The sequence below is a fragment of the Balaenoptera acutorostrata genome, chromosome 19 (genome assembly GCF_949987535.1).
Source record: "Balaenoptera acutorostrata chromosome 19, mBalAcu1.1, whole genome shotgun sequence".
Lineage (NCBI taxonomy): Eukaryota > Metazoa > Chordata > Mammalia > Artiodactyla > Balaenopteridae > Balaenoptera > Balaenoptera acutorostrata.
Window position 1 is genome coordinate 44,957,056 of NC_080082.1, and position 25,437 is coordinate 44,982,492.

General features: G+C 54.5%; 1 protein-coding gene across 1 annotated transcript; it reads left to right on the forward strand.

Annotated features, from left to right (window-relative positions):
- The first annotated feature begins 158 nt into the window (after positions 1-158).
- Positions 159-25,437, forward strand: VSTM2B (V-set and transmembrane domain containing 2B). Its single transcript, XM_007165027.3, has 5 exons — positions 159-362; positions 915-1,099; positions 2,126-2,155; positions 3,438-3,909; positions 25,175-25,437. Exons 1-5 carry the CDS (start codon positions 281-283, stop codon positions 25,261-25,263), a joined length of 858 nt encoding a protein of 285 aa, XP_007165089.1. The 5' UTR covers positions 159-280; the 3' UTR covers positions 25,264-25,437.

Consider the following 25,437-nt stretch of genomic DNA (forward strand, 5'->3'; position numbering starts at 1 on the left):
AGAGAGAGGGAGGCACGGACCGATCGCCAGTAGCCTCCCGGTGGGACCTCGCGTTCTGCCCACCCCGAGCAGCGCCCCCAGCCGGAGCCGCGCCGGGCAAGCCGGCGAGGGAGCGGGGCTGATTGGCGGCCGCCGGCGGCCGGGGGAGGGGGCGCCGCGCGGGGCCATGGCAGGCTCGGAGGCGTCCTAGCCCGATCCCGAGCCGGATCCGAGCCCGAGCTGCCGCCGCAGCCGCCTCTCCGCGCCCGCGCTCCCGTAGCCGCCGCGCCCCCTGCGGGAGATGGAACAGAGGAACCGGCTCGGTGCCCCCGGATACCTGCCGCCGTTGTTGCTGCACGCCCTGCTGCTCTTCGTGGCCGACGGTGAGCGCGGGAACTTTGCTGCCGCTGTGGGCTCGGGGGTCCTTGCCGGGGCCGCCAGAGCCAGTCTGCCCTGGTCGCCGAGGAGGAGGAGGAAGAGAAGGGGAAGGCTTCACAGTCTCCAGCAATCCCGGTGTGCAGCCCGGGCCCGGCGGGGTAGGGGGTGGAGAGAGGCGAAGGGTCGCCGCATCGCTGGCGCCCGCGCCCGGGTCGTTCGGAGCCGGACCGGGGCTCCAACTGCGGACAGGCGGCTTGCGGGGTGCCGGGAGTTGGCGCGCCCCAGCCTAGCTCTGGTAGTACGGCCAGGCGCGGGGAAGAAGCGTAAGCCGCCCCTGCTGCCCCTCGCGATCTGGAGGGAAGCAGCCTGCAGCGGTAGCCGGTCTCCCCTGCAGCCCGGCAGCTGCTCGACCGAACTTTGCCAGAGCCTGGGCCACACGAGTAGCTGGGGGGTGGGAAGCACACGGCCAAGCGAGCCGGGGACCGACCGTCTCGCCTGGGGTTGCCCCAGGCCTCCGCCCCACAGCTGGTCACGCCTCTCTCTTCCCCCGCCCCCAGCTACATTTACTGAAGTCCCCAAAGATGTGACAGTACGGGAGGGAGACGACATCGAAATGCCCTGCGCGTTCCGGGCTAGCGGAGCCACCTCGTATTCGCTGGAGATTCAGTGGTGGTACCTCAAGGAGCCTCCCCGGGAGCTGCTGCACGAGCTGGCGCTTAGCGTGCCCGGCGCCCGGAGCAAGGTAACCGGCCGCCCACGCGGCGCCAGTGCTCACCCGGCTCGTGTCGGGCGGCTGGGGTAACCCGGGCGAGGAAGGCAGGGCGCCGCCCTGTGGTGCAACCCATTTCCTACCCTCCCCATGCCCACAGCACCTTCAACAGCAGCATTTGTTACCCCCAGATCCTGTTAATTCACTTCCTTCGCCGGAAACCTCCCCGAAATCCACGCCTAGCCCCTAAGAAGCCGCACCTCATCCAGTTCGCCTGCTCTTGCTGGCTGCGGGCCCAGAGGCTGATGGGTGCTGGGTGTTGAAAGAAGACCCCTTGCTGGGGCCGGGTTTTCCCTGACCTCTGCCACTTTGAGGTCCCCAGGGCACAGGGCCAAGGAGTTAAGCTCCTCTGGGCTGCGTTCCAGAGGCCGGCAGAGCACGGTGTACAGGTTACCTCCAGCCCACGCAGGATCAGAGGGACTTCCCCCACTGCCCATCTGCCTCTTAAACCACAGTCTCTAGCACTGGCGCCCTCTCCCTCTCTCTCTCTCTCTCTCTCACACACACACACACACAAACACACACACACACACACACACACACACACACACACACACACACCACCTACCTACCCTCTACCCAGAGTCCCATCCTTAGTTACTGCTCACGTCTCCCACTGGGTCCTGTGCAGATACACCGGCCCCTCCATCCAGCTTTTCAAGGGGTTTAGAGAAACATGGCAGGGAATGAGGATGCTCCTCCGGAGGGAAATTGGCCTTTCTTCCCACCGGGTGGCAATCCAGCCTCCCCTCTTTGGCAGGCAGGTGTTCTAGGGCAGCCCCTCCTTGGCCGGGCGCCATGCTAGCTGCAAGCCCTGCTTCCTTCGGGGTAAAACTCCTGAAAATCCTGATGTCCTTCGTGCCCTCAGCTGTGGCTACCTCCCGAGCGGTTTCGAGTCCCAGTCCGCCTGCGGAGGATCCTCTTGCAGGAGGCTCATCTGAGTTCCCTGAGCCTGAAGGCCGACAGCCTAATATCTCTCTCTCCCTCTTTGCATTTTAGGTAACAAATAAGGATGCAACTAAAATCAGCGTAAGTGTGGAGCCCAGCGCGGGCCGCGGGAGACCCCTTCTGGCCGCTTTGCGCCCCGCAGCTTCCTCCCTTTTAGAAAGGCTCAGCGGCCGTGCGGTGTAGGGCCCTGCTCGCAGCCTTGCATTGTCGGCTGCTTGGCGTGTCGGGGCGCCATCTGTCACCGGTAGCGGATAGGGTTCTCTTTCGTGTAAATCAAGGGTCCCAGGCCTAAATCTCCTTCCTCCTCTGTACAGTCACCTGTAAAACTCTCCTTCAGTCTCCTTGCCTTAGCCGCGACCGGTGCTCAGGCTTGTGGCCCCCACTCGTGCCCCGCACACAGCCGGCGCCCAGGCGGCGCCCTCCGCTGCAGCCCTCTCCTCCGCCTGGGTTGCGGGTCGCGGTGCCGGGTGTTGTGGGCTGGCTTGGGGAGTTGTGGTAGGGGGAGGAGTCTTGCCAGTGTTGGGGAGGCGACGTGCCCAAGCTTTCCCAGCTGGAGCGTGGAAGTATCAGGGCCTGGAGACGACCAGGTCTTATGCTCGGTTCAGAGGTGACGGTTCTCTGGGAGCTCGGTGAGGGCTACAAAGCTGTTGCTCCCCGGCGTCTCCACCAGGCCGCAGGGAGATGAGCTTTGTCCGGAGCTTCATGCTGCCGCGGAGAGGCAAGTTCATAAGTAGCAGGGACTGAGCGGGTCCGGCAGCAGCCTCTGCATCACCTGCCTCCTTGGGAGAGCAGAGGGTTACCTGAGAAGGGCTGGAGCCGGGAGCAGGTATATATGCGCACTCTGAGGGCAAGGCGGTTTTCCTACGGACACCACTCCGGTCCACCGGGTTCTAGAATTAAGGAACTTTAGTGCGAGTAGATGTGGAGGACCGGACGTAAGGCCATGCCTCACAGTGGATGCGGGGCCGAGCCTGAGGTTTCTCCAAGGTGCCAGAGGGAGGAAGAAGGGGTGGGTTCTGCGGCTCTGAAGGGAAAGCTATGGGAAGACACGAAGGTAGGTTTGTATGAGCAGTGGGTGCAACCTGAAGCACTCCTTTAAGATATGGGGCAGCTGGAGACACGATGCAATGGGCAGGGCCACCCAGGGTCCACTCAGAGTTGGGAGCTCCATACCACTGGGGAGCCACGGGGGTGAAGGAAACCTGAATCGTGATGATGGGCAGAGCCGGGTCTGAGAAGTGTTGGGGTGCTGTGGCCTGGGAGCGCCCTGCGGGGCTGGGCGCAGCTGCACTACGCCGGCCAGGAGCGCGGATTGCGGGCCTGCCCATTCCGGCCTCTGACCCCAGCCCCCGCTGTCTTGCAGACCGTGCGCGTCCAGGGCAATGACATCTCGCACCGGCTGCGGCTGTCGGCCGTGCGGCGTCAGGACGAGGGCGTCTACGAGTGCCGCGTGTCGGACTACGGCGACGACGACATGCAAGAACACAAGGCCCAGGCGCTGCTGCGCGTGCTCTCGCGCTTCGCGCCGCCCAACATGCAGGCCGCCGAAGCCGTGTCCCACATTCAGAGCAGCGGCCCACGTCGCCACGGTCCCGCCAGCGCCGCCAATGCCAACAACGTCGGCGCCGCGGGCCGCGCCACCTCGGAGCCCGGCCATGGCGACAAGAGCCCGCCTCCCGGGAGCCCTCCCGCTGCCCCTCGTCCCGGAGTCCCCGAGGCCGCCGCCAACTCCGCGGCCCACGCAGCCACCACCACGGTAGTGGCCGCGACCGCTGCTTCGTCAGCGTCGCCGCCACCGCGTGAGGCGGTCCTTCTGCGCCAGAGGCACGACTCGGGTAAGGGCGGCGCCGAGAGGGCGCGCTCGCGCGGGGCTGGCTCTCGCCGGAGGGGCGGTCAGGCTCGGGTCGTTTGCGGATGCAGAGTCGTTGGTGGTTCATCTGGGTGCGCCCGGGAGCGTTTTCCGCAGCCTCGCTTCTGCGCTCTTCCTGCTGTTTTCCTGTCTTCACTGTTGGCCGCTTGGAGCATTCAGGACGTGTGTTTATGAGTGTGCGGGCTGCCCAGCCGGCGACTTCCCGCTACACACGGGCTGGAGGGAGGGGAGCCCTCCTTGCGTTGGGAGAACTGAACCCTGCGGGCTGCACTCCGACGGCGGTGGGCCTGCTTTTACCTGGAACCCTTAGCGCCTAAAGGGTGGGCACTAGCGCCCAGTCTAGAGTGAGAGGAGGTGGTTACAACTCAGGTCTTGTAAGTCTGGCTGCTGCCTGACTGGACTGAACAGACAGACTTTGTTCAAGCCTATACGGGTGGCCTGGCTGTGTAGGCTCTGCTCTCCTTGGCTACCTCCAGGCTGGTCCTAGACACAAGCTCTGCTATAAATCGACACTCCAGTCTGCTTTAGGCCCTCGTGGTGAGGGGTTGGGGGTGAGGATGGAGCTCTACCATTGTTAGGACGGCACCCAGAGGTTAAGGCCTGCTCTCCTATGGAGCTGAGAGGGTTGGGGGAAGGGGAAGGGAGTGATGGTGAGAAGGGAGTCAGAGAACAGAGAGTAAGGACAATGGACTGCCTGCAGAGCAGGCGACTCTGGGGAAGGAGCTGCTTAGCAGTGGTGGGGTTTTATGGAGGGTGGAAGGGCCTACTGCCCACTGTGCCCTTCCTCCCAAGGCATCCCCCACTCCCAACTCAAAGATGGGGCCTCAGAGATGAGCTCAGCCCCAGTGCTCACTCTCTGTGTCTGACTTTAGGCTCATCACTCCCTCTCAGTCTTGTTTGATGCATAGTCCCATAGAGAGCATCTCTACTGGCCTTGCGTCACTGGAAGGCTGGGCTCTGGGACAGTTGTATATAAACCTACTGGGGGTGGGGTGGGGAGCACACTGTCATGCCCTACTCTCATGGTTCTTAAAGTGCAGACCACCTGCCACCAGCATCAGCACTTTTTAAGCATGCAGGCTCCTGGGCTCTCCTGCTGAATCCAAGGAGACAGGCATCCTAGCCTCCCTCTCTGGCTGATTCTTAAGCCTTCAAGCAGTTCAGACCCTGCCAGTTGTCTTCCACCTCAGTTCAGTTGTTTCTCACTAAGTTATACTCCCTGTGGGAGCTTCTCCATGTGGCTCAGACTGCTGGCTACATCTGGAGACCTCATCCCTCTTAGGCTCCACATGGCTACCCACAAGACCTTCCCCCAGACTGTGGGGGAAGGGTCGTCAGCTGGGAACCTGTGGAGGTCCTCTCCCCAAACTCCCCCACCTGTCTTGGAGCTTTCCCCCATATTAGTTTAAGGTAATACCAGTTGCTGTGCAAAACCTCAAAATGCCAGAGGCTTAATACAATTCAAATGTATTATTTCTGGTTTACATCACTGGGGGGGGGGGGGAGGAGTGGCTCTGTTCCATGCAGTCATTCAGGGACTCAGGCTGAAACTCTACCATCTTTAAGAATCTTTAAGAGGCGGCTTCCATGCTCACTCTGGGCATCAACATACAGCCCACAAACAAGGGAAGAGAGAATGGAAGCAGCCCTTCTCAACCCAGTTCTCTGAGCAAACCAAGCCCTAGGGCTCTAAGGCACACATTGCATGTGATGAATTGACTTCTTTCTTATGCATTTAGAATGGATCTAGTTATCTGTCATTCTTGGAAGACTGAGAAAATGGCCACTCAGATCATTTTGGTAGGGCTTAATTCTCTCAGAGAAAAGCTGATTTGGAGAACGGCAAGGGAGTTTTTAAAGGCCAGGCCTAGAAGTGGTAAATGTTAATTCCACCCTCATCCATTGGCCAGAACTCAGTCAGATTGTTCAACAGATGCAAGGCAGGCTAGAAAATATCCTTGGCTTGGCAACTGTTATCCAGCCTCATCTTTTCAGGGTGGAAGAGGAGCCTGAATCACGGGGCATTTAGCCATCTCTGACTAGCACACAGTACGTATACTGGAAAAGCGCTTACTGACTTAATAGGGTGACTGACTTAGTTGATGCTAGTTGGTGAAGAAAACACCCTTCTTCCTCATCCCCTTCGGCACTAGCAAGTAAACATGTGTGTCTTGGGCTGGAATATTCCTCTGGGATATCCCATAGACCGTGAGTATAGTGGCAAAGCAGAGGATTTGGAAAGCCAGAGCCCAGATATGCATTGTGCCTCCTTCATTTACTGGCTGTGTGACTTTAGGCAAGTGGCTTACCATCTCTGAAAGTACTTCTTTCAGAAATACTTGAGTAATCCCTGAACTCAGAGGGAACTCAGAATGGAAATTGCTGTATAAAGTTCATTGTTATCACCAAGGCCATTATCTGCTCTGGCCAAAGAGGAGAGGTTGAGGGAGATGAAGTTGAGTGGCTGGTGGTTGGCAAGCTGTGGAGGGCCTTGAATGCTGAGTGGAGCAACAGGGATCATTAAAGCCTTTGATCAAGGAAGCACCATGTGAAAAGAGGTCATTCCTGCTTGAATCTCCTTTGCCCCCTGCCCAGAGCCTGACCCCCTGAGCCTAACCAAGGCTGACCTGACTATGCCTGCCATGGCTGGTCAGATGTCCAGTCTCTGGGCTCAACCACAAGGAGACTCCAGATTAACTCATCGCTATAGCAGGAACCCAGCCATGGAAGGTGGCATGGACAGTGCCCTTCTTTCTGGAAGGTCCTCAGGTCAGCCCAGTTCTGATGGCACCTGCCAGCCACAGGACAGCATATTAATGCCCACATGGATAAGGGCAGCAGCCCAGGCAGGGGGCTCCTCTGCCCTCCCTGGAGTGGAAGGTAGTGTTCATTTCCCTCCAGAAAGCACAGCCAGCTGGGCTCCCACCAGGGCTGACAGGGTAGCACAACTAGGATAGGGGTATGGTGACCCCTAAGGTCTCTGTTGCCCCAAAACCATTGCTAGCTCCTGAACAAGCCAGTAACCATGCAGACATATCTCAGAAAGAACCGCAAATTTCTCTCCATCTCCTGTTTGGAAGGCCAGTAAGGTGGGGCCTTCAGCTGGAAGACCAAAAGGCTCATAACCTTCACTCTCCAGGTGAGCTCTTGGGAGAATCACTGTGCTGTGGGCCTCTCTGTGTCCCACTCTGGGCATGGAGAAGTGGATTAGAGGACTTCTGATCCACAAACATACCTGAATGGCTTGATGCCAAGGAGGGACCCATACCATCTTAAGTGCCCCATCCTGCCTCACCACTCAAGGCTGCCAAGCCTGTGGGCTGTGGACGGAATGAAGACTGCAGACTGTGTTATGAGTCACAGCATAACACAGCATTAGTAACCTTTCTATAGGGCTGTGTTGTTGAGCAGCGCTTGGGCCTCCTGAGCCTCCCTGGGATGCAGCAGGCCAGCCAATCACCCAGAGCCACCACCAGCGTGAGTCAGAAAGGGAGCTCGAGGCAGTGACCTCAGTCTTGCTCCCCCCCACCCACTGTCACCACTCCCGTCACCCCACTCTCAGTTCTTGGCAGCTTAGAGGGGAGGGGACGAGGAAGGACTATTGCCACTTGGTTACCAGGCAAGGGTGTTTGCAGAGTACAGCAGTGAGGATGCTGGCAAAGCAGATGGCGCACTCGAGCAGAGGAGAGGCAGCGAGAGTATTTTTTAAAGGTGTGAACAAGGTTAGGACAGCCGAGGATGAGAACTGGTCCCCAGGGCTAGTAGCACTGAGGGCCACTGGCCTGAAAGGGCCTGAAAGGGGCAAGGGGAGGGAGCAATTAGCAGAACCCAGAGAGGTTAGCTGGACGGAGAGGCCTCCCTGAAAGAGCTGAGGCCTTGGGAGAGGGACACAGCCGACCCACAGTAGCCCAGCAGAACCTCTCTCTTCTCCTGCCTTCCAGTTCCCTGTCAGGGCCTCCCATTGCCCAAACCTTCCTGGGCGCGGAGGGTAAGGGTACCAGGTGATGCAGGCTATACAGGCCAGCTTCCAGGGGCTCAGAGCAGAGTGGAGAAAGCCGACGGGTGGATCTGGAGGGACAAAGGGAATAACCCAGTTCTCAAGGGAGGAAGATGAATTCTGCCCCACCCCAACTCCAAGACAAACCCAGAGCTGAGTTTCTAATTAAAGAGGTCACATAAGGCCTGGGTTGAGTGGATACACTAGCTGTTTCAGATTGGCAACCTCAGAGATGGTCCCAGCCCACCTCCCCAGACAGTCACCTGTTAAGCAGTTGCTCCTGGGAGAAAGTCAGAAGCCCCAGACAACACTGTGTTGCTCTGTTTTTTAAGCAAGCCTCTTTACTAATGCTAGGAAAGGGATGAGGGTACTTACTCAGAACTTCATACTTTATAGCTACTGCACAGCCAGGCCAGAAAAGCCTTCCTATGCTCCATACATGCCAAATTTAGCCAAATACATATTTGCACTAAAAGTTTATATGCAAAACTCATTCATTTCACATCTCATTTGTCAAAAGACATTTTGATATTTGTGCTTAAAAATAACATGGGCTAGATTAGCACAGCAGAGCCAGCACAGGAGATTGGGCTCCTTCTTAGCCATGTTCATAAATCTGACTCCTAATTAATCTGAACACTGAAAATATTTCATGAACACTTTGTTGCTGGCTGCCATTTCCAGAAAAAAAAAAAAAGAAAGAAAGAAAGAGAGGGAAAGAAAGAGAGAAAACAAAATGGTATCTTCCAGATAAACCCTTCTAGCTGGAAAGTTGTCACAGTGAAGCCAAGTGAGGCCTTAATAGAATACAGTTTGCAACTGAAATGGCTTGTATGTTGGCAAGAGGTTCCCCTCTGCAGGGACCTGGGGATCAGCTCTGTGGCGTGTGAACCTCTAATTAGCCTTGGAGCTCTGGCTTCGAGAAGAGCCACCATGGCCCCTACAGAGAACCAGCTGGATGTGGCAAACTGCTGCCTGGTGCCCACACAGAGACCTGGCTCTCAATATTTCAATTAATAATGAGAGAAAGACAACCAAGGCCATAGGTGTGATGGCTTTAGAGAAACTGTTACTGCTGGGAGCCATCAAGAGGAGCATCCTTGGGTGTGGCCATGGCAACCGTAAACCATGACCAAAGGGGGCTGTGGATAAGGTGAAGGCACTTACTCTCCACCCATGCCCCTGGTGGATGACAAAGCTGGCGGAAACAATGCCAGTGTGACCAGGGAGAATCTCCATGCTGTGAGGAGAGTCTCCAACTAGGCCAGCAAGCCAGGCTGCAGTCATCTGGTCTTCCCATCTTCCTAGGCCCACAAGGACCTGAAAACCATCACCTTAAATAAACAATCCACTCTTCCCTCAAGCTCTGATGTGACGCAAGGATCATAATTAAAGAGAAAATAAATCTGGCAAAAGTTGTCCCAGAGAAGAGAAAGTGAGGCTCTCTGAGCATCCTGAAAGAGAAAATTAAAGGATTTCATAAAGGAAATGGCTGAGCCTCACAGCTGACAGGAGGCACCCGCGTCAGTGGCAAACGTGTGTGATTATCAACTGCATGGCGTCCTCTCCCTCATCAGCCAGTCCCATGGTTGCCATGAGCAGGAACCAGTGATGGCAGCCACAGACTCAGCTCAGGGCCTCAAGGGCGCCCATGGAACTCCAGGACAAAGCTGTCTGTGTCAGTGGGAGTCCTGAGGGAGGATAGCCCCAATCCAGTGAGGCAATCAGAGGAGGCCTCCTGTAGGCAGTGTGTGATTTCAGGCTTGAAAGAGGCTCCTGGGGCTTTGTCCTCCTGCTTAGGTCAGTCCTGGGAAAGTTTCTGTAGGCCTCTCTTTTCCTCCCTACTCTGTGCCCCATGGATTGAGAAAGTCACACCAAATGGAAGGGCCGTTGTCCATCACCGAGCAGTGAGTCGGCTCACTGTGCAGCTGTTCTCTCAGCATCAGGGAGACCCCAAATTAAGGATGAAACGGCTGCACTAAGGATTGTAATAATAATAAATAATACTTGCCTTTCACCGAGCACTTGGTGTATGCCACACACCCATCTCACTGATGTCCCCCCTTTCTGCACTTCCCCATGACTCTTTCTGCCCCACTTCATCCAACAGTCCCCTCCCCAGAGCCCAGACCCTTTCCTCAGCCAGGGTGGCAGCCCCACGGGAAGGGTGGAGAGCCAGGCTTTCTAAATGTCACTGGGAGCCGAACCTACCAAGGAGCTTCTCATTAAATATGCCAGGCACACATTTTAAAAGCTCTGAATATTAAGGATTCCCCAAGCATCCATGGGAATAAATGAGGTCAAAAGCTTTTGTAATATGATATTGATTACTTCTGCCCCATGTGGACAGAGGCAAGGGCTTGGCTGTGGTCTAAACCTCTAAGCTTTACGGCAGATGCCGACTTGGTTTTAAGACACCTTTGCAGCGCAAGAAAAAAAGAAAGTATCATCTTTTCTATTCCCCCATGCTTTGCTGACTGTTACTAGGCATCTCTTGGAAACTCCAAAGCAGTGAGAAGCTTCACTTTGTCTTATGTAAGGGCTGCAGGAGAGTTTAAGGTTACAAGTGAACAGGCCCAGCACCTGCAACTGCCGATCCCTACCTTTTCCTTATGAAGGATGACAAACCTCCTCCCCTGGGATGTAGCTTCTGGGGGAAACAGCCTGCTTGTTGGTGGTTTTGGTGTTCTCAGGGAAGGTGTGGTATAAATACAACATGGATTACCCAGTTTGGCCTCCTCTGGGTTAGGGTTTAGCTGCCGTTGAACAGAGAGCCGTGCAAGCGGCTGCAAGGGGTGCTGAGCAGCAGCGAGGGCGTGAGGCCAGCCGGGACCTCACTGGGGCCTCCTCTCGCGCCACACCCTCCATGAGACAGCCCTTGAGAGGCAGGCCTTGTGAAGCCTTGTCCCTGCATCGGCAATCCTGGGTGAGGCTATTTCTGGAAAGTACTGGTTGTTCCATTCCATCATTACCACCCCCCAGGCTGAAATATCAAAGCTACTCTGGACTGGCTTCTGGTCTTTGTGGTTCAAGGAGAGTGTTTTGGGAGCCCCACCATTCACCCACTCAACCACACCCTCGGGCTCTGCTCCATCCATCTCAGAAGTGACCATCCTTCCAGAGGGCTACTCATGTGTGAAGGCCAGCTGTGAACTGGGCACCTCCCCAGTGCACCCAGCTGGACACCCAGCACTGTTAAGGGGGGAGACTATGGTCAGTCAGGGCCTAGACAAGATCTCTTAAAGGAGCTGCCCATTATGGTGGAAAAAACAAAACAAACCTGAGAGAGGCTGACAACAGTTCAGGAGAAAGTGTTACCACTTTTCCAACCACTTAATTCTTCCTCTGCATTTCACACATTCAGCTAGCTATTCAGCTAGCTGGCTAATAGGCAAGCCAGGGTTTGAATGCCAACCAATCTCCCTATTTCTGGGACTTACAGAGCTCCAGCCACCCAGAAGTCACAGTGCATGCCTCATTCTCTCACCCTTCATAAGTACTATGCTTCTCATTTTCCACATGAGTCCAGCTGCTTGCATTCGAATCCTGATCCAACGCTTCCTGCCTCCCACGTGCAAGTTCTCACGTCTGTTATCATCTGGATAGTACCTGTGCCCCATGCCAGAAGGCGAGGGGCAGGATCAGAGGAGATAATCCACAGAAAGAGTGGAGCTTAGCACAGGGCCTGGCACCTAGAAAATGCTCAGTAGATGCTGATTCTTATTATCGGCATTATTCGTGGGAATGGCACTGACTGTCCAGGGTCGTTTCATGAGGCCTGGGGGCTGGCCTGGGGGCTCTGGTCTTGAGACTTCGCTCTGAGACGTGTCTCCCTCCGTGCACTGTGCATGTCATGGGGCTAAAGGTGAGGAGAGGAGCTGATGGAGCTTCAGAACAGAAAATGCACTCAGATTGCCAGTGGCTCAGTGAGGTGCTATTTTTGTCCTTTCTCTCTCCGTGCCATTTGGAGGGGGGAGGAAAGGAAATGGGGATGATGCCACGTCCTCATCCTTGTCTGGTTGCGGCTATTTTGCATGAGTCAGGAGCTCCTTGGTGAGCAAGGACAGGTTCACTATGGTTCCTCGTGTCCCACCTGCACATTGCACCATCACATCTGTGCACCTGGCCCCCTAGTGACGGTCAAGCAGCCAAAGAGCCTCCAGGGCTGGCCTAAGTGGAGAGGAGGTGCCCAGTGTCCTCCTCACTGGGACTCATACCACACGAGACGGAGCCACTTGTGTGGGGAGGCCAGGTGCCCCGCAGGGATGGGCGTGTCAAGTGATGGGGCTCGGGCCACTGTTGCAGGCTCAAGCCTGCACTGTCTTCCACATGCTCTGGCATTTTGTCTTTCATATTCATACCTGCCTGGATCCCTTCGCTGTGGCTCACTGAGCCTGATGACTGCCAATAAAGCTGCTGCTTGGCACCCAGGGACCAATGGGGAGAGGGTAGGAGGAAGAGCGGGCTGCATGCAGAAGCAGGAGGCCAGGACCCCTTCGGGCCCCACATGAGCCTCCCTCCCACGCAGCACTGCAGGCTCATCAAGAAGGAGGTCTGCCTGCCTTTAACGGATAGATATAGCCAAAGATCCAGAGCCCCTCCCTCTGCTGCCCCCCCACCCACCGCTGCCCCTGCCCTTCTGCTCTCCTCTGGAAAGTCTCGGTTTTCTTTAAGCCAGGAAAGCCCAAATGCAATGTCAGTCCCCTCACAGTGACTCTTATTACAATTGATTATCACACAAATGCCGCTTAGCCCAGAGAAAAGATCCTTAATAAACCCCCGGGGAGATGGAGCTGACATACTTCCACGGCTCATTCTGAGCTGGGGTAGGGGTTCCTAGCTAACTATATCTGGTCTTGCTAGGGCCAAGGGGTGGGGGCTGCCCAGGGCATCAGGTAGACCCCGCCTCTGCCTCAGGGAGGGGCTGATGGCCCAGCAGTGGTGGCCAGACTGAGCAGCAGGTACTCTGAGAATGAACTCAGGGCTGCGCTGGGACGCAAAAGGGGCTCAGAAAAGGTGCAGCCAGGGTGGGTTGGTAGTGGGGGATCACTCCACAGAGGGAGGAAGTCTTCCTGGCCCTGCAGCCCAAGGGGTCTCATCCATCCTGAGCACTCAGAAGGGCCCCACTGCTGTCTTAGGCCCCCAACGTTTCCCTCCTGTCCTGGAGTCAGTGCCTGACTGAGCACCCCATCCAGACTGATGCCCTGGGAAGGCAGGCCCAATTCTTTCTCATGTCTGTATCCTTACCACCCTACATTCATGTTCACTGGGCCTGGCACTGGTTTGTTCAATCATTCATTTCCTCGTTCATTCAGAAAATGTCCGTTGAGCATCTTATGTGCAAGAAATATGCTAGGCACTGAGAACACAATGTGAAGAAGACCAACAAGGTCCTGGGAGTCAGAGCAGGGAGAGACAGACATTGATCAAACAGTCACATAGCAAGTAAAAATTTGCAGCTGTTGCTGGCACTCTAAATGAGGGACCCATGGGCTATGGGAACTAAGAATAAGGAGACGTGACCCAGTCAGGAAAGGGTCCCTGAGGGAATGACACTTAAGCCATAATCTGGGAGACGATTAAGAGTTGGCTAGAGAAAGAGAGAGAGTAGGGCCTTCCAGGAAGAGGGGACAGCACGTGCAAAGGTCCTGTGGCAAGGCCTGACAAAGAGCTACTATGGCTAAGGCAGAGAGAGCAAGAAGTTGTGCAGGGGGAAATTAAAGTCAAGGGTAGTTCAGGGGTTAACCCCATGGAGATGGAGGCTTTGGCTTTTGGCAACGGATGGGGAGCAAGTGGCTGGCAGGGCATGATGCTTTTTGAACTGACACCCTAGCTGCAGTTGTGGAGAATGGAGAGGTAGGAGCAGAGTGGATGTGGGGAGACCACTTTAGAGCCAGTGATCCAGCCAAGAGATGGCAGGGCTTGGACTGAACGTTTGAATGGATGAGTGACGGGATGGATGGATGGGTAGCAAAACAAGTATCTGATGAGTGAGTGAAGGGAAGGATGTGTGACTGGATGACTAAGAGGTTGGGGGTGGGTGGGAGGAAGGATGAATGGACATGTGGACGGGTGGATGGATGGAAGGAATGTGTGGGAAAAGGGTGTGACTGGGTGGATGGATGGGTAAATGGGGGATAGAAAGAAGGATGAGTGGATATGTGCATGAAACACGGATGGGAAGATGAGTGCATGCGAGACGCAAGATGGGCCTTGCAGGAGGAGTGGGGCTGGGGCTGCAGACGTGCCTAGGGTTCGCATTCCCCACACCTGCACTCTGTACACTCAGTCCACATCCTCCAGGAAGGGGAGGCCACAAGGAGAAAGGTCCCAGGTGGTGGCATGGCACAGACTGGCTAGGCCCAGAATTTCATGCCAGGTCATGCTTCTGCCTGCCGTCCCAGGCCACGGGTAGAGCAAGGGCACACAGCCAGTCCCCAGCCTGCCCCAGGTCCCTGAATCCCTCAGTCTTCAGAAGGTACCTCTGTCACTCGCTGGTGAGAGGCAGGAGCAGGGGACCCCTCCTTCTGCTGGACACCAGGCACTCTGGTGGATGTAGCCTGGCCAAGACTTGATGATTATTGCCCATGTAAAAGTTAATATATTTTTTCAAGCATTTAAAAAATCAAATCTCCAGGTGGGCAGATGAATAACTGTATTCGCATTAAAGACTAATGTAACAAAAAATACACAAGGCAATAATTCATAATGCATTCTGTTCTACAGAGTCATATTTTAATGCATGACATATCCTGGGCAGCTCCTCTGTGCTAATTTTATTTAATGAGCACATGTTATAGAATTTTCAGAGCACTATCCCTGGGCAATTAAAATGTGCTAACCTTTTCAGCTAAATTGTGTTTCTGAAGAAAAGTCCTCAGTGTGAAACAGAAAGAAATATCCAGGTGTCACCTCGGTGGAATCTAGAGGAAGGAACTGCTGTTGTGTCCTTGCTGCACTGGCCTCAGGGACCTGCAGCCCTTCTTCCCTAGCCTTGGGCCTCCAGTATGTCATTCCTGCTTTTTCTTGGCCAGGCCCAGCTCCACTGAGTGGGACAAGGGAGACTGGGGCCTGGACCCACACAGAGAGAAGCCTTCACTGAGCAGGCATTAATTGAGTGTTCACTGTTTGCCTGACCTGGGGAATTTGGGGCACACTCTGCCTCGAGGGACATAAAGGCTATGGAGGGAACAAGTGGCATTTAAACAGGGCTGCAATGCCCCGAAGAGGGGAAGGGACCACTCACTTGAAGCCTTGACAGGTCTCCCTTTCCCCATCCGTGTAATGGGCACACCAGCACTCCAGCATCTACAAGTCCATGAGTTTTAGGTCTGGAAGGGGCCCTGGAGAGTCTCTAATGAGTGGTTCCCAAACTTTGTTCCTTGGAACCCTGGACCCCCAGCCCTACCTCCAGCTTCAACCAGAGCAGTTCTGCCTCTAATTTTTTTTGGTGGGGGGGGTGTTGTGTGGGTTTTTTTCCACACCGCCCGGCATGTGGGATCTTAATTCCTCAACCAGGGATGGAGCCCACACCCCCTGCACTGGAAGCACAGAGTCTTAATCACTGGACCGCCAGGGAAGTTCCCCTTCTAATGGTTTTAAATATTGGGGTTCCATGCAGCATTTAGCTTGAAAAAGGAGTTCCACTGCTTTAAAAGATTTTAAAACAACTGATTTAATCCAAATATTTATATATATATATATATATACATATATATAAATTATACGAAATACACAAATACATTTTTATATTTTTATGTATATAAATTTTTTTCTCCTAGGGGAAAAATTTGAAGCGGTTTATAAAGCTGCACGTGGCATAATAGAACAAAAATTATTTAATGAAGAAATTGGAATAAAGGGAAAATGGTGAAGTTCATTTGAGAAAAGGTAGACAAAGAGATGTGTGCACACAGTCTCGGGCAGTTGAAAGGTCAGATAGCGATGGGCCTCCAGCCCCAGCGTGTATTTGAAGATACGGCTTGTGCTTAAGATGACACACATGAAGCATCTGGCCGATGCCTGGCGCGCATCATGCCTGCTTAGACTGCTGGGGCCGTCTAAGAAAGACTCCCATTCATTCGTTCAACAAATACTTTGTGAGCACTGCAGGTGTGGGCAGGGTCCTAGGTGATGATGGGTTTACCCACTGGCAGAGGAGACAGGGGTCAAAAGGTAAACCGCAGTGGCCGCCCAAACACAGCCCAGCATAAATGTGACTTGCTCCGGAGCCCATGGGACAAAGAGAGCCTCCAGCAGGGCCAAGGAGGACGTGGTGTCTGAGGGAGCCCCATGGAGGGGAGGCGCAGGTGGTGAATGAGAGGACAGGGGGTAAGCAGTGTGGAAGGATGCTGGACCCGGAAAGGAGAAATAAGGGTGCAGGGGGGCTGAAGAGGGGCCCAATGAGGAATTAGGTCTTCAGCCTAGATGAAACCTCTAGGGGTTTGGCGGGGCGGGGGTATGATGTGTACTTTGCATTTGAAAAGGGCACTCTGGCCTCTGGCTAGGCAGTTGCCTGGCTAGTTCGGTTAATGGCTGTGGAGAGGCCAGTCAGGAGTACTGTGCTGCCCACCTGAGCGCTGATGTGGTGAGAGGGAGGGTTAAAGGACCAGGGCAGGGGTGAGCCTGGGGCAATGTGGGTCGGGGGTGAGAAGCCGACAGATTAAGAGCTGTCTTGGAGGTCACCTTGTGGGTGTCTCTGGGCTGAGCTGCGGAGGATGGGTGGGTTCTGGGCAGGAGGGAACAGGAAAGGGCTGTCTATCAGCACCAACAAAGGCCTGGGGGGCAGGAAAGTGATAGCACATGTGGCTTCTGTGCAGCAGCCCAGTTTGCCTGGAGCTTGGGGCACCTGAGGCAAGTGTGGAGGCAGGTGAGGCAGAACTTTCCCCGAGGGTATGGTCAGGAAGGCGTCCTGGACTTGATTCGAAAATACCAGGGAGTAAACTAGAGATAACTCCTCTACTGCCTACCAGCTGTGCAACCTTAGGCAAGTCACTTTACCTCTCTGTCTCACCTGTGGAAGGGCATAGTGGTTCCTACCTCCCAAAGCCTCCTGAGAGGGTTAAAGGAAAAAATTCTCTTGGCACCAAGTACCAAGAACCACAGGCCTATTTGCACCCCGCAGCCTCAAAGTTTAAAGAATAAGAATGGGCAGGTGGGAGATCCTCCCCTGAAGACGAGACCCAGAACTGAGAGAGACCCCCCCACCATCCCTGCCTGGGAAGTACCCTGATACTGTGGTCAGGGCTGCCCCTGGCCCTGCAGACACCAGCCGCCTAACCGTAGGGAAAAGCCTGTTAACCATTTTCATTAAGTGGCACCATTAAAGGATCATCTGGGGCAAGACTTCATTTCAAAAGAATTAAGAAGCTGGAAAGGAGCTAGCAACAAAGTTGACCACAGTAAAAAGCCATTATAAATGTTAAAATACAAAAAAAAAAAAAAAAAAATCTCATTCTCATGCTCTCTCCCTTAGAAGCAGCCTGGGGCTGTGGTCTAGCCGAGGCACTGTGGGAAGAAGAGTTCTGGCTCTTCAGCCCTGAGAGTTGGTGTGTGTGGTGGTTAGGTATGTGGACAGAAGCCAGATTGTCTGGGTTCATGTCCCAGACCTGCCATTTATTTTAGTGTGGCCTTGGTAGGGCTGCTAGATTTAGCAAATAAAAATATAGGACACCTGGTTAAATTTGAATTTCAGATAACACAATCAATAGCGTTTTAGTATAAGTGTGTCCCATGCAATATTTGGGATTAACATATACTTAAATTATCAGTTGTTTATCTGAAATTCAAATTTAACTGGGCATCCTGTATTTTATCTGTCAACCCTAGGCTTTGGGCAAGTCAGTTTACCTCTCTGGATCTCAGTTTTCCCATCTGTAAAATAGGGATAAAATAGTAATTCCTGCAGTAAAGAGGATGGGATTTCAAGTAACGTGCTTGCCACAGTGCCTGGCCCCAGCAGGAGCTAGCCAAGTTTGCTATCATTATCCTGAAAGTGCTTGGCTTGGTCTACTTGAGCCCTGGATGGGTGGGGCTGCTTGTTGGGGGCAGAGGAGGGGAGGAGACCTGGGGCCAGCCCTCTGGCACGTGCGGTTCGACCATGGCTGGAGAGGTCGGACGTGTGAGGAAGCCGTTTATGGGGCTGGGGGAGAAGGGGACACGGGCAAGGGCCACATGAACACAGACATTCATTTGTGCCAAGCCCTCTGTGTCTGGGTGCTCAGAAAGGGCTGCCTGGAGGAGGCGCACTTGTTCCAGGCTTGAGGTACAGGTCAGACCCAGACAGAGGGAAAGGAGGACTCAGTGGTTCTGCAGGGTGAGCCTGGAGTGCACTCGAGGTGCTGGCAGGGAACAGTGGACCGGAGCGTAGGACTGGTGGCAGAGGAACGGAGGGGGTGAGGTTGCTGGGGAGGATTACGAAGCAGCCCCAGCTGTGCCACTGACATGGTGGCACTTTCTCCTGAGGGCAGAGGGAACCCATCGATGTTTTGCCCCTTAGGGATAGTTATCCAGGTGCGTTTGAAGGTGGGAGATAGGCACGGGGTGGCAGTTGAGGCAGGAAAACACTTTAAGAGGTCACTGCTGCACTGGGGCCATGGCAGGGGAGAGGGCACAGTGAGGCGTGGCTAAAATAGGCGCGACCCCTGTGTCTGCCCCCTTTCAGCCCGGGAGCGCTCAGGCTCTTCCCACTGCCTAGACAAGGAGGCTGCCCTGTGGGCATCACTCCCAGTAGACATGCTGTCACCCACCAGGAGGACAGCTTGTTCTCAAACCCAGGAGCCAGCTGCCTAAGGCTGGGTAGGACAGGCCAGCAGAGCAGGGTCAACACAGGACTGAGAGACCCACATCTCATCCCTTCTCTTGCATCTCCACATCCCACACTTCCAATTTCCTTTAAAACCCAAGGCCATTTGTTGCTCCTAGTTTTTGCCCTAGTTACCAGCGCACATTAATCTTACGACAGAAATTAATTCTGTCCAATTCCATTAGTGCTTGATTATTCCTTGCTGACTCCCTTTGAATAAATATCCATGAAGAGGCTTAAATTAAAACATCAACAACGGAAGTAGCCTCTTGCAAGGTGGCATCTTCCCACCCAGCTGTGGCTGGGCCACCTGGCCTAACCAGTACAGCGTCCAGGGGAGGGCAGAGAGCCAGAGTAGGATGGGTGCAGGTGGCCATCAGGAAGCCAGGAATGTCAGGGCAAGGAGGGCTAGCTCCCCATCATCACACAGTGGTGTAGGGATGAAGTCGGCTTGAAAGCCAGGCCCCCTGGATCCCACACCAGAGCTGGCTCAGAGGTTGCAAACTCAGTCACCCACAAAGGGCCAAGTGTGGGGGATGGAGGTGAGCGAGGCGAGTTGGGAAGGGAGGCCCGACTGCACAGGGGGCCAGGGAGGTAACTGGCAGCCTCCCTGTGCCCAGCTGGGGTTCAGGAGAGAGCAGTGAGAAGGAGATTCCTGCAGAGAAGACAGCTGCTGGTCGTGTAGCTTGGTGACTAAGTAGGCCCAGAGCTGCTGTGTCTTGGACCTTTCCAGTAGACATTCGGATCTGTGCTTTTAGGTAGAAGTCTCCCACATTTTACATGTTGGATTATAATTTACAATTTTTAGAGCTCTGTGTGCACCAAATCAGACCCTTCTGCAGTCCAGATTGAATCCTCAAGTGGTGACTTGGTGCCTTTCTGTTGCCCCTGGGCTCTGTGACCTTACGCATCTCCCCTGCAGATAACGGCATGGTGTTTAACCATAGCCAAGATGACTCCTAAGAGCTCTCTCTGTTCTACTCCACAAGCCCCTGCAAACGCACAGAGAGACTCCTCGTACCCTGGCCCCAGGAAGCTCCAAGGGGAGCCTTCCTCTTTGGCTGGGCTCGGCCACCACCACACTCACAGCGTGGGTCCAGGATGGAGCTGGGTCAGGGCTGGGGGTGCAGGGCCAGTGATGGGAACAGGGTGTAAGAGCTGGTCTGTTCCCAGCTGCCCCAGGCAGACAAACCGTGGTCTCCATGGTAAGTGGATGTCCAAGTCCAGCCCATAAAGGCCAGCCAAGCTCAGACTGTTGCCACTTGGGAGCTGGCCGTCTTCTCTCATTCTCAGATGGCAGCAAAGGGGGAAAGGAATAGAATCCAACATCCACGCTGAAAGAACCTCATCCAGGGCACTCCACTTGGTTTTCTAACTTTTTTAGCCAAAAAGCCCTTATTCAAAAGACATGTCATGACAGCACAAAATGCTGAATGGACATAAGTGGGCTTGCTCTGCTTGACACAGAGGAGGGATCTGTCCTCCAGGCCCTCGTCATAGTCCTGATGTCAGGATATCCATGCTTACCGGTGGATTGGCTTTGTCCACTGAGACTGGACTAGTTCTTTTCTGGCTACTTGTACTCAACATGGGAATATTCTAGTGCAGCGCTGGAGGGGGCAAGGGCAGACCCACAGAGTGAACCTCCAAATTTGCTTAGGTCACAAGAGCAGAACCTGTTAGCCATTCTTGCATGTAGAATCAGACCTCAGATGTATCTTAGTTTTACTTACTTTTCTCAAACCTGAAATAAATTTTTACTTTTTAAGCTATAGCCAAAACAAACAAAACAAAAAAATACAGCCTTTGAGCAACACCAGACTCTGAGGGGCACTGTTTGCAAACTCCTGACCCAGATTGGCCCCTCGGCTGCAGCTCCCAGGCCTGCAGTGGGGAAGCGGAGAGGCTGCAGCTCTTCTATCCACAGCCTGCATGACAGGTGCTGCAGACCACAGCCGGGACAGAAGTTACCCTTGAGACCAAGAGAACCATCCATGATCCTAGAAGCGTGGGCTGGGCAGGTGGAGGGAGGGCAGTGGCTGTCCTGGCTAGCCATCCCCACTGGTCAGCTGGGGAGCAGCCCACCATGATCCTGATGCCTGCAGAGTGGGAGTGGTCCCCTCAGTGCCCACAGGCCTGTAGGAGTCCAGGCCAGAGCTGGGGTGTCCAGCTACCACCTCTGCATCCCCCCAGGAACCAGACTCACAGGCTTGGCCTCCAGACAATGTGGGCAAAGTGAGGATCCCAGAGGGTGGCTGGAGCCAAGCCTCCTCCTTCACTTTCATCACTAGGTGACAAATGGCCCCAGAGGTTCCCTGTTGTTTTCTGACATGGTCTTTGGAGTTTTACCATTGCTGGGTAAATAGAGAAGCAGGATTTTCCAGTGGAAGCTGCTTGGACTGGAGCCTTTGCTGTGCCCATGGGTCTGGGTGAGCCCACATTTTCGGGAGCTCCTTTTAAATGGCTCTGGCGTGAGTCTTATCCCACTCACCATCCACATGATAAAAGTTAATATTCACAGAGCAGCTTTGATTTCTTTAAGAATGATTAACAACATGGTGATATTTGTTTCATATAAAGAGTGAATCAGCTACTACTCCAACAGATGCTTCCCTCACCTCTCAAGCAGCCTGATTTTCCAGCTTAACCGTGACATAAGCTTCCACGTGTTGTAGAGCTGTCCCCGGTACTCCTTAGGAAAGGACGAAATAGATAGACTGTTAGCAACCAGTCATCACGGCAGCCTCCACGTCCTCGGGAACACCAGGAACACAGACCTTTCCACGCCGCGTGACAAAAGAGGCCAGGATAGGAGGTCCTGCCTCAACTGAGGAGCCAAAGGCACCCTCCTGGCCCCTGCCCTGGAGGGTCGAGGTGAGCCCTGGACAGCAGTGGGCAGTCCTAGCTTGCTCCAGGAAAGTGAGAACAGGGACTAGGGCAGCAGATGCTGAGAGGGGTTGGGGGGAACAGCCAGGTGCTAGACAATTGTCAATGTCCCTCCCAAGTGGATAGTATGTGGGGAGGGGGACAGTGGGCTGCCAGACTCCTGCATTCTAACCCATTCTGATGTGAAGACCCCTCTTCCTCCAGGAGCAGCCTGGAAGCCAGTCTTCCTTGGTCTGCCCTGGCTCATTTGGGTATCCGATGAGTGATGTAGCAAGAGGTTCCAAAACCTGAGTCCTCCTTTGCCCTGAGGTCCAGGGATGTCAGTCTGTCTTGAAAACAAATGCTTGGGGAGATAGTTTCCCCTGCTTATTCTATCATGGAAAATGTTTCTCTTAAAAGGAGGACAACCCTCAAAACTGGTTCTTCTCCAACACTTTTCAGAAAAGTAACTGTGTTGCCTGTTTCATTGACATTTTATTCACTTCCAGGCTGTCTGAGGCCCTTTTGTTTACATGATTATATCTATCAGTGAGCTTTTGTTGTGTAACACAAGACCTAAAACTTGGTGGCTTTGGTGTGACACCACAGTCATCAGTTTAGGTCATGATTCTGTGGGTCAGCTGGGTGTTTCTCCTGCTGGTGTCTGTCAGGCTCATTCATGCATCTGTGGTCATCTGCCCTTTCATTTGGGGGCTGGTTGGTCTAGAGGGACCTCTGCTAGGATATCTCCTGGCTCTTATCCTGCAGCAGGCCAGCCCAGTCTTCTTCACATGGCAGTGGGTTCCAAGAGCCACAGAGAAAGGGCAAGCCTCAGTGCACTTTTCAAGCCTTTGCTTGTTTCACATTTGATACTATTCATTGGCCAAAGCAAGTCCTGTGGCCAGCCCCAGCGTGAGTGTGCGAGGGCACTATCATAGAGTGTGGACACTGGGGGCAAGTGGATGAGGGAGGATGGGGCATTTGCAGCCATTTTTGCAGTCTGCCACTGCGATCTTGCTAATCTGGACCCCAACCTGGTGAGGCGTGCCCTGCACATACTCGTTTCATGAAGCCATGCATGTGCACATCCGCATTTTATGGAGTGCCACGGGACCCAGAGAGGTGAAGGGTGTTGCCCAGGTCACACAGCAACCTGGCCTGGAAGCTGTCCTGGTGCCAGCCCACTGCCCCGTACCACCTCCCTTAGTCCCCTCTGTGGCGATGCTGGGTCAGAGAGAGGATGAAGTACCACCCAGGAGCCAAACCTGGCTCCCCCCACCCCCAGACATCCACCAGCAGAGACACTGAAGACCCTGGTGTCCACCCTCCCCAGATATTGGCCTCTGGGAGCCACCAGTCCCATCCTCCAAGCCCCTGCTGCTCCCCCCTTGGCCCAGCACAGTGGCAGGCGGGTTGCTTCCATCCAGGGTCTTTTGAAAGTCTTGTGCAACTTTTAAAAATTTTAAGTGTGAGTAAGTGAGATTGTAATAGTGGAAAAGACAAGTCAACAGTATTTGGAGGCAAATTAAAATTTCTCCTCCCTTTTCCTGTGCCCACGGTTCTGCAGTGTTCACCTTGCCTGGCTCGCAGCCCATTTGCCATGCTTACTTCCCCTGAGTGCCTTGAGGATCTGGAGTTCTATTGCACACATACATCTGCTTTTAAATGCCTCACGTGCTTGTTTCTGTCTCGCCTGCACGGGCCTGAGTGTCAGGGTTTGCAGGAGCAAAAAGATCGGCACCAGGAGATGTGGAAGCCAGTGGGCCCGGTCTGGCCACATGAGCCCTGTGTGCCCAGGAGCCAGTGCTCTGCCGGCTGCATCCCTGTTTCCATGCATCTGAGCCTCGGTGAATCCACCCAGGCATCTGGCCATCCATCAACTAGTCCGTCACTGCATCCACCCTCGTCCTTTCCAGAGACATGTGGCAGTGAGGAGCAGCAAAAGAAGACCCAAGTCTTTGGAGTGACCACACCGTGGTCCTCCCCAAGGACAGATGGCAACAGGCAGGATGTCAACTCGGGCCAAGCTGCACGGAGGGCCTGGAGTGACGACTGTGTGAAAAATTAATACCCCAAGGGAAGGTTAGCACGTTTGGATTGTCCTGTCCTTGTGCTTCTCGTTGGGGGCTCAGAACTATGTGCAGAAATGATTGACCTTGGATAAGACAGGCACAGCGGATGGCCTATGCCCTCTTTTATTTCAAATCTTCAAACACAACCCTTGTTTTTTGAAAATGAACAGATGGAATCCTGGCATCTCAAGCCAGAATGGTCCTGGATCATTTGTCCAACCCTCTCCTTGTACAGAGGGGAGACTGGGGCCCAGGACACAGGAATGATTTGGGATTGAGGGAAACACCTTGCAAAGAAAAGACAAATGGCTCTTCCACCTGGAAAGGGGAGGAAGTTGTGGGTTCAGGCCCAGCCTTGTCAGGGAAGCCACAAATCTGGCCAGCCTGGCAGCAGCTCCTGCAGGCGGCTAAGTGGAAGTGGCCACAACCTCTGTACCATCTGCTTGGCACAGGGAAGGGCCTCCTGTGGCTCTCCTCCCAGGTACGGAGCTCCAGCCCAGCTGGCTAGGTGGGGTGAAGGGAGGAGAGGCCTCCATATGTTGCAGGTGAGCAGGGTGGGGCTGGAAACTGCTTCCACGGATGCAGCCCGATTCTATGCAAGTTAGTAGTGATGTCCCCAGGGTTTGGGCAGCACCTGGGGCGTGCATGGTGCTTCCACATTGGCTCCTCTCAGTGACCCTGGAGGGAGCATCCCACGCCCAGGTGAGAAGCCTGGAGTTCACGGGTAGGCTTTCGCCCAGTTACACAGGAGGCCCTCCAAACAGATGAAGACCTTATGACAGACAGATGGGGGTGCCGAGCAGGCAGCCCCAGTGAGGAGGATGAAGACACAATGTTACCGTCCCAGTAGCGGGCCAGAGGCTTGGGTTAGAGGCCGCACTGAAGGAGCAGATGGGAGTGACCTCCCACCAGGACAGTGCTTGGGTCACTCCTGGGGGGCCCTGGCCCACCCACCTCCACCAGCCAGTGATTGCTGAGCGCCCCACTGTGACCCCAAGGGCTGGACTGACAGTTTGTGGAAATGACTCACGCGCAGACATCAGGATGCCTCAAGCGGGATGTTTGTGAATGCAGAACTGTGCAGTTCAGGCAGGAGTTGGAGGGGCTGGAGTTGTACGCAACCATGGAGTCTCTCTGGAGGAGTGGGGAGCTGGGCCTCCAACACTGAGGCCACTTTGCAGCGTAGTCTTGCGGGTGGGGGTGGAGAGGGAGCATATTGTCTTCCTATTCAACTAAAATAATGTTTGGATTTTGGATCTACTATCTAGCGCACGCCCTTCAGGCAGGGGCACCCCTGTGTCTGACCACGGTGAGCTCCTGTGCGGTCGGTAAATCGGAAGCGAGCGCAGAGCAGCTGCGTGCCAGCTGGGTACCAGCTGCGTGCTGACATCAAGAGCCCAGCGGGGGAGGACTCATCCTCCCCCGTCTGTGCGTAGGCCGCTGGGTTCTGGTGAATCAGGTGTTAACCCTGTCCCTCTCTCGTCCCCTGCAGGCACCGGCCCTAACTACGCCACAGACCCGCTCCTGTCCCTGCTCCTGTTAGCTGTACATAAGTTCCTCCGCCTGCTGGTGGGCCCCTGACAGACGCGCCGTCCTGTGCTCCTGAGTGGGCCCGCGTGGCTGCCCAGTCCCTGGGTGAGGACTGCATCGCCAGACAGACGCAGACAGACTCAGAGAAGCATGACCAAGTCCACGTGGAAAATAAATAAATCATATTTTTGGGGAAGTTGCACAAATGTAGACCACCTAAAATAA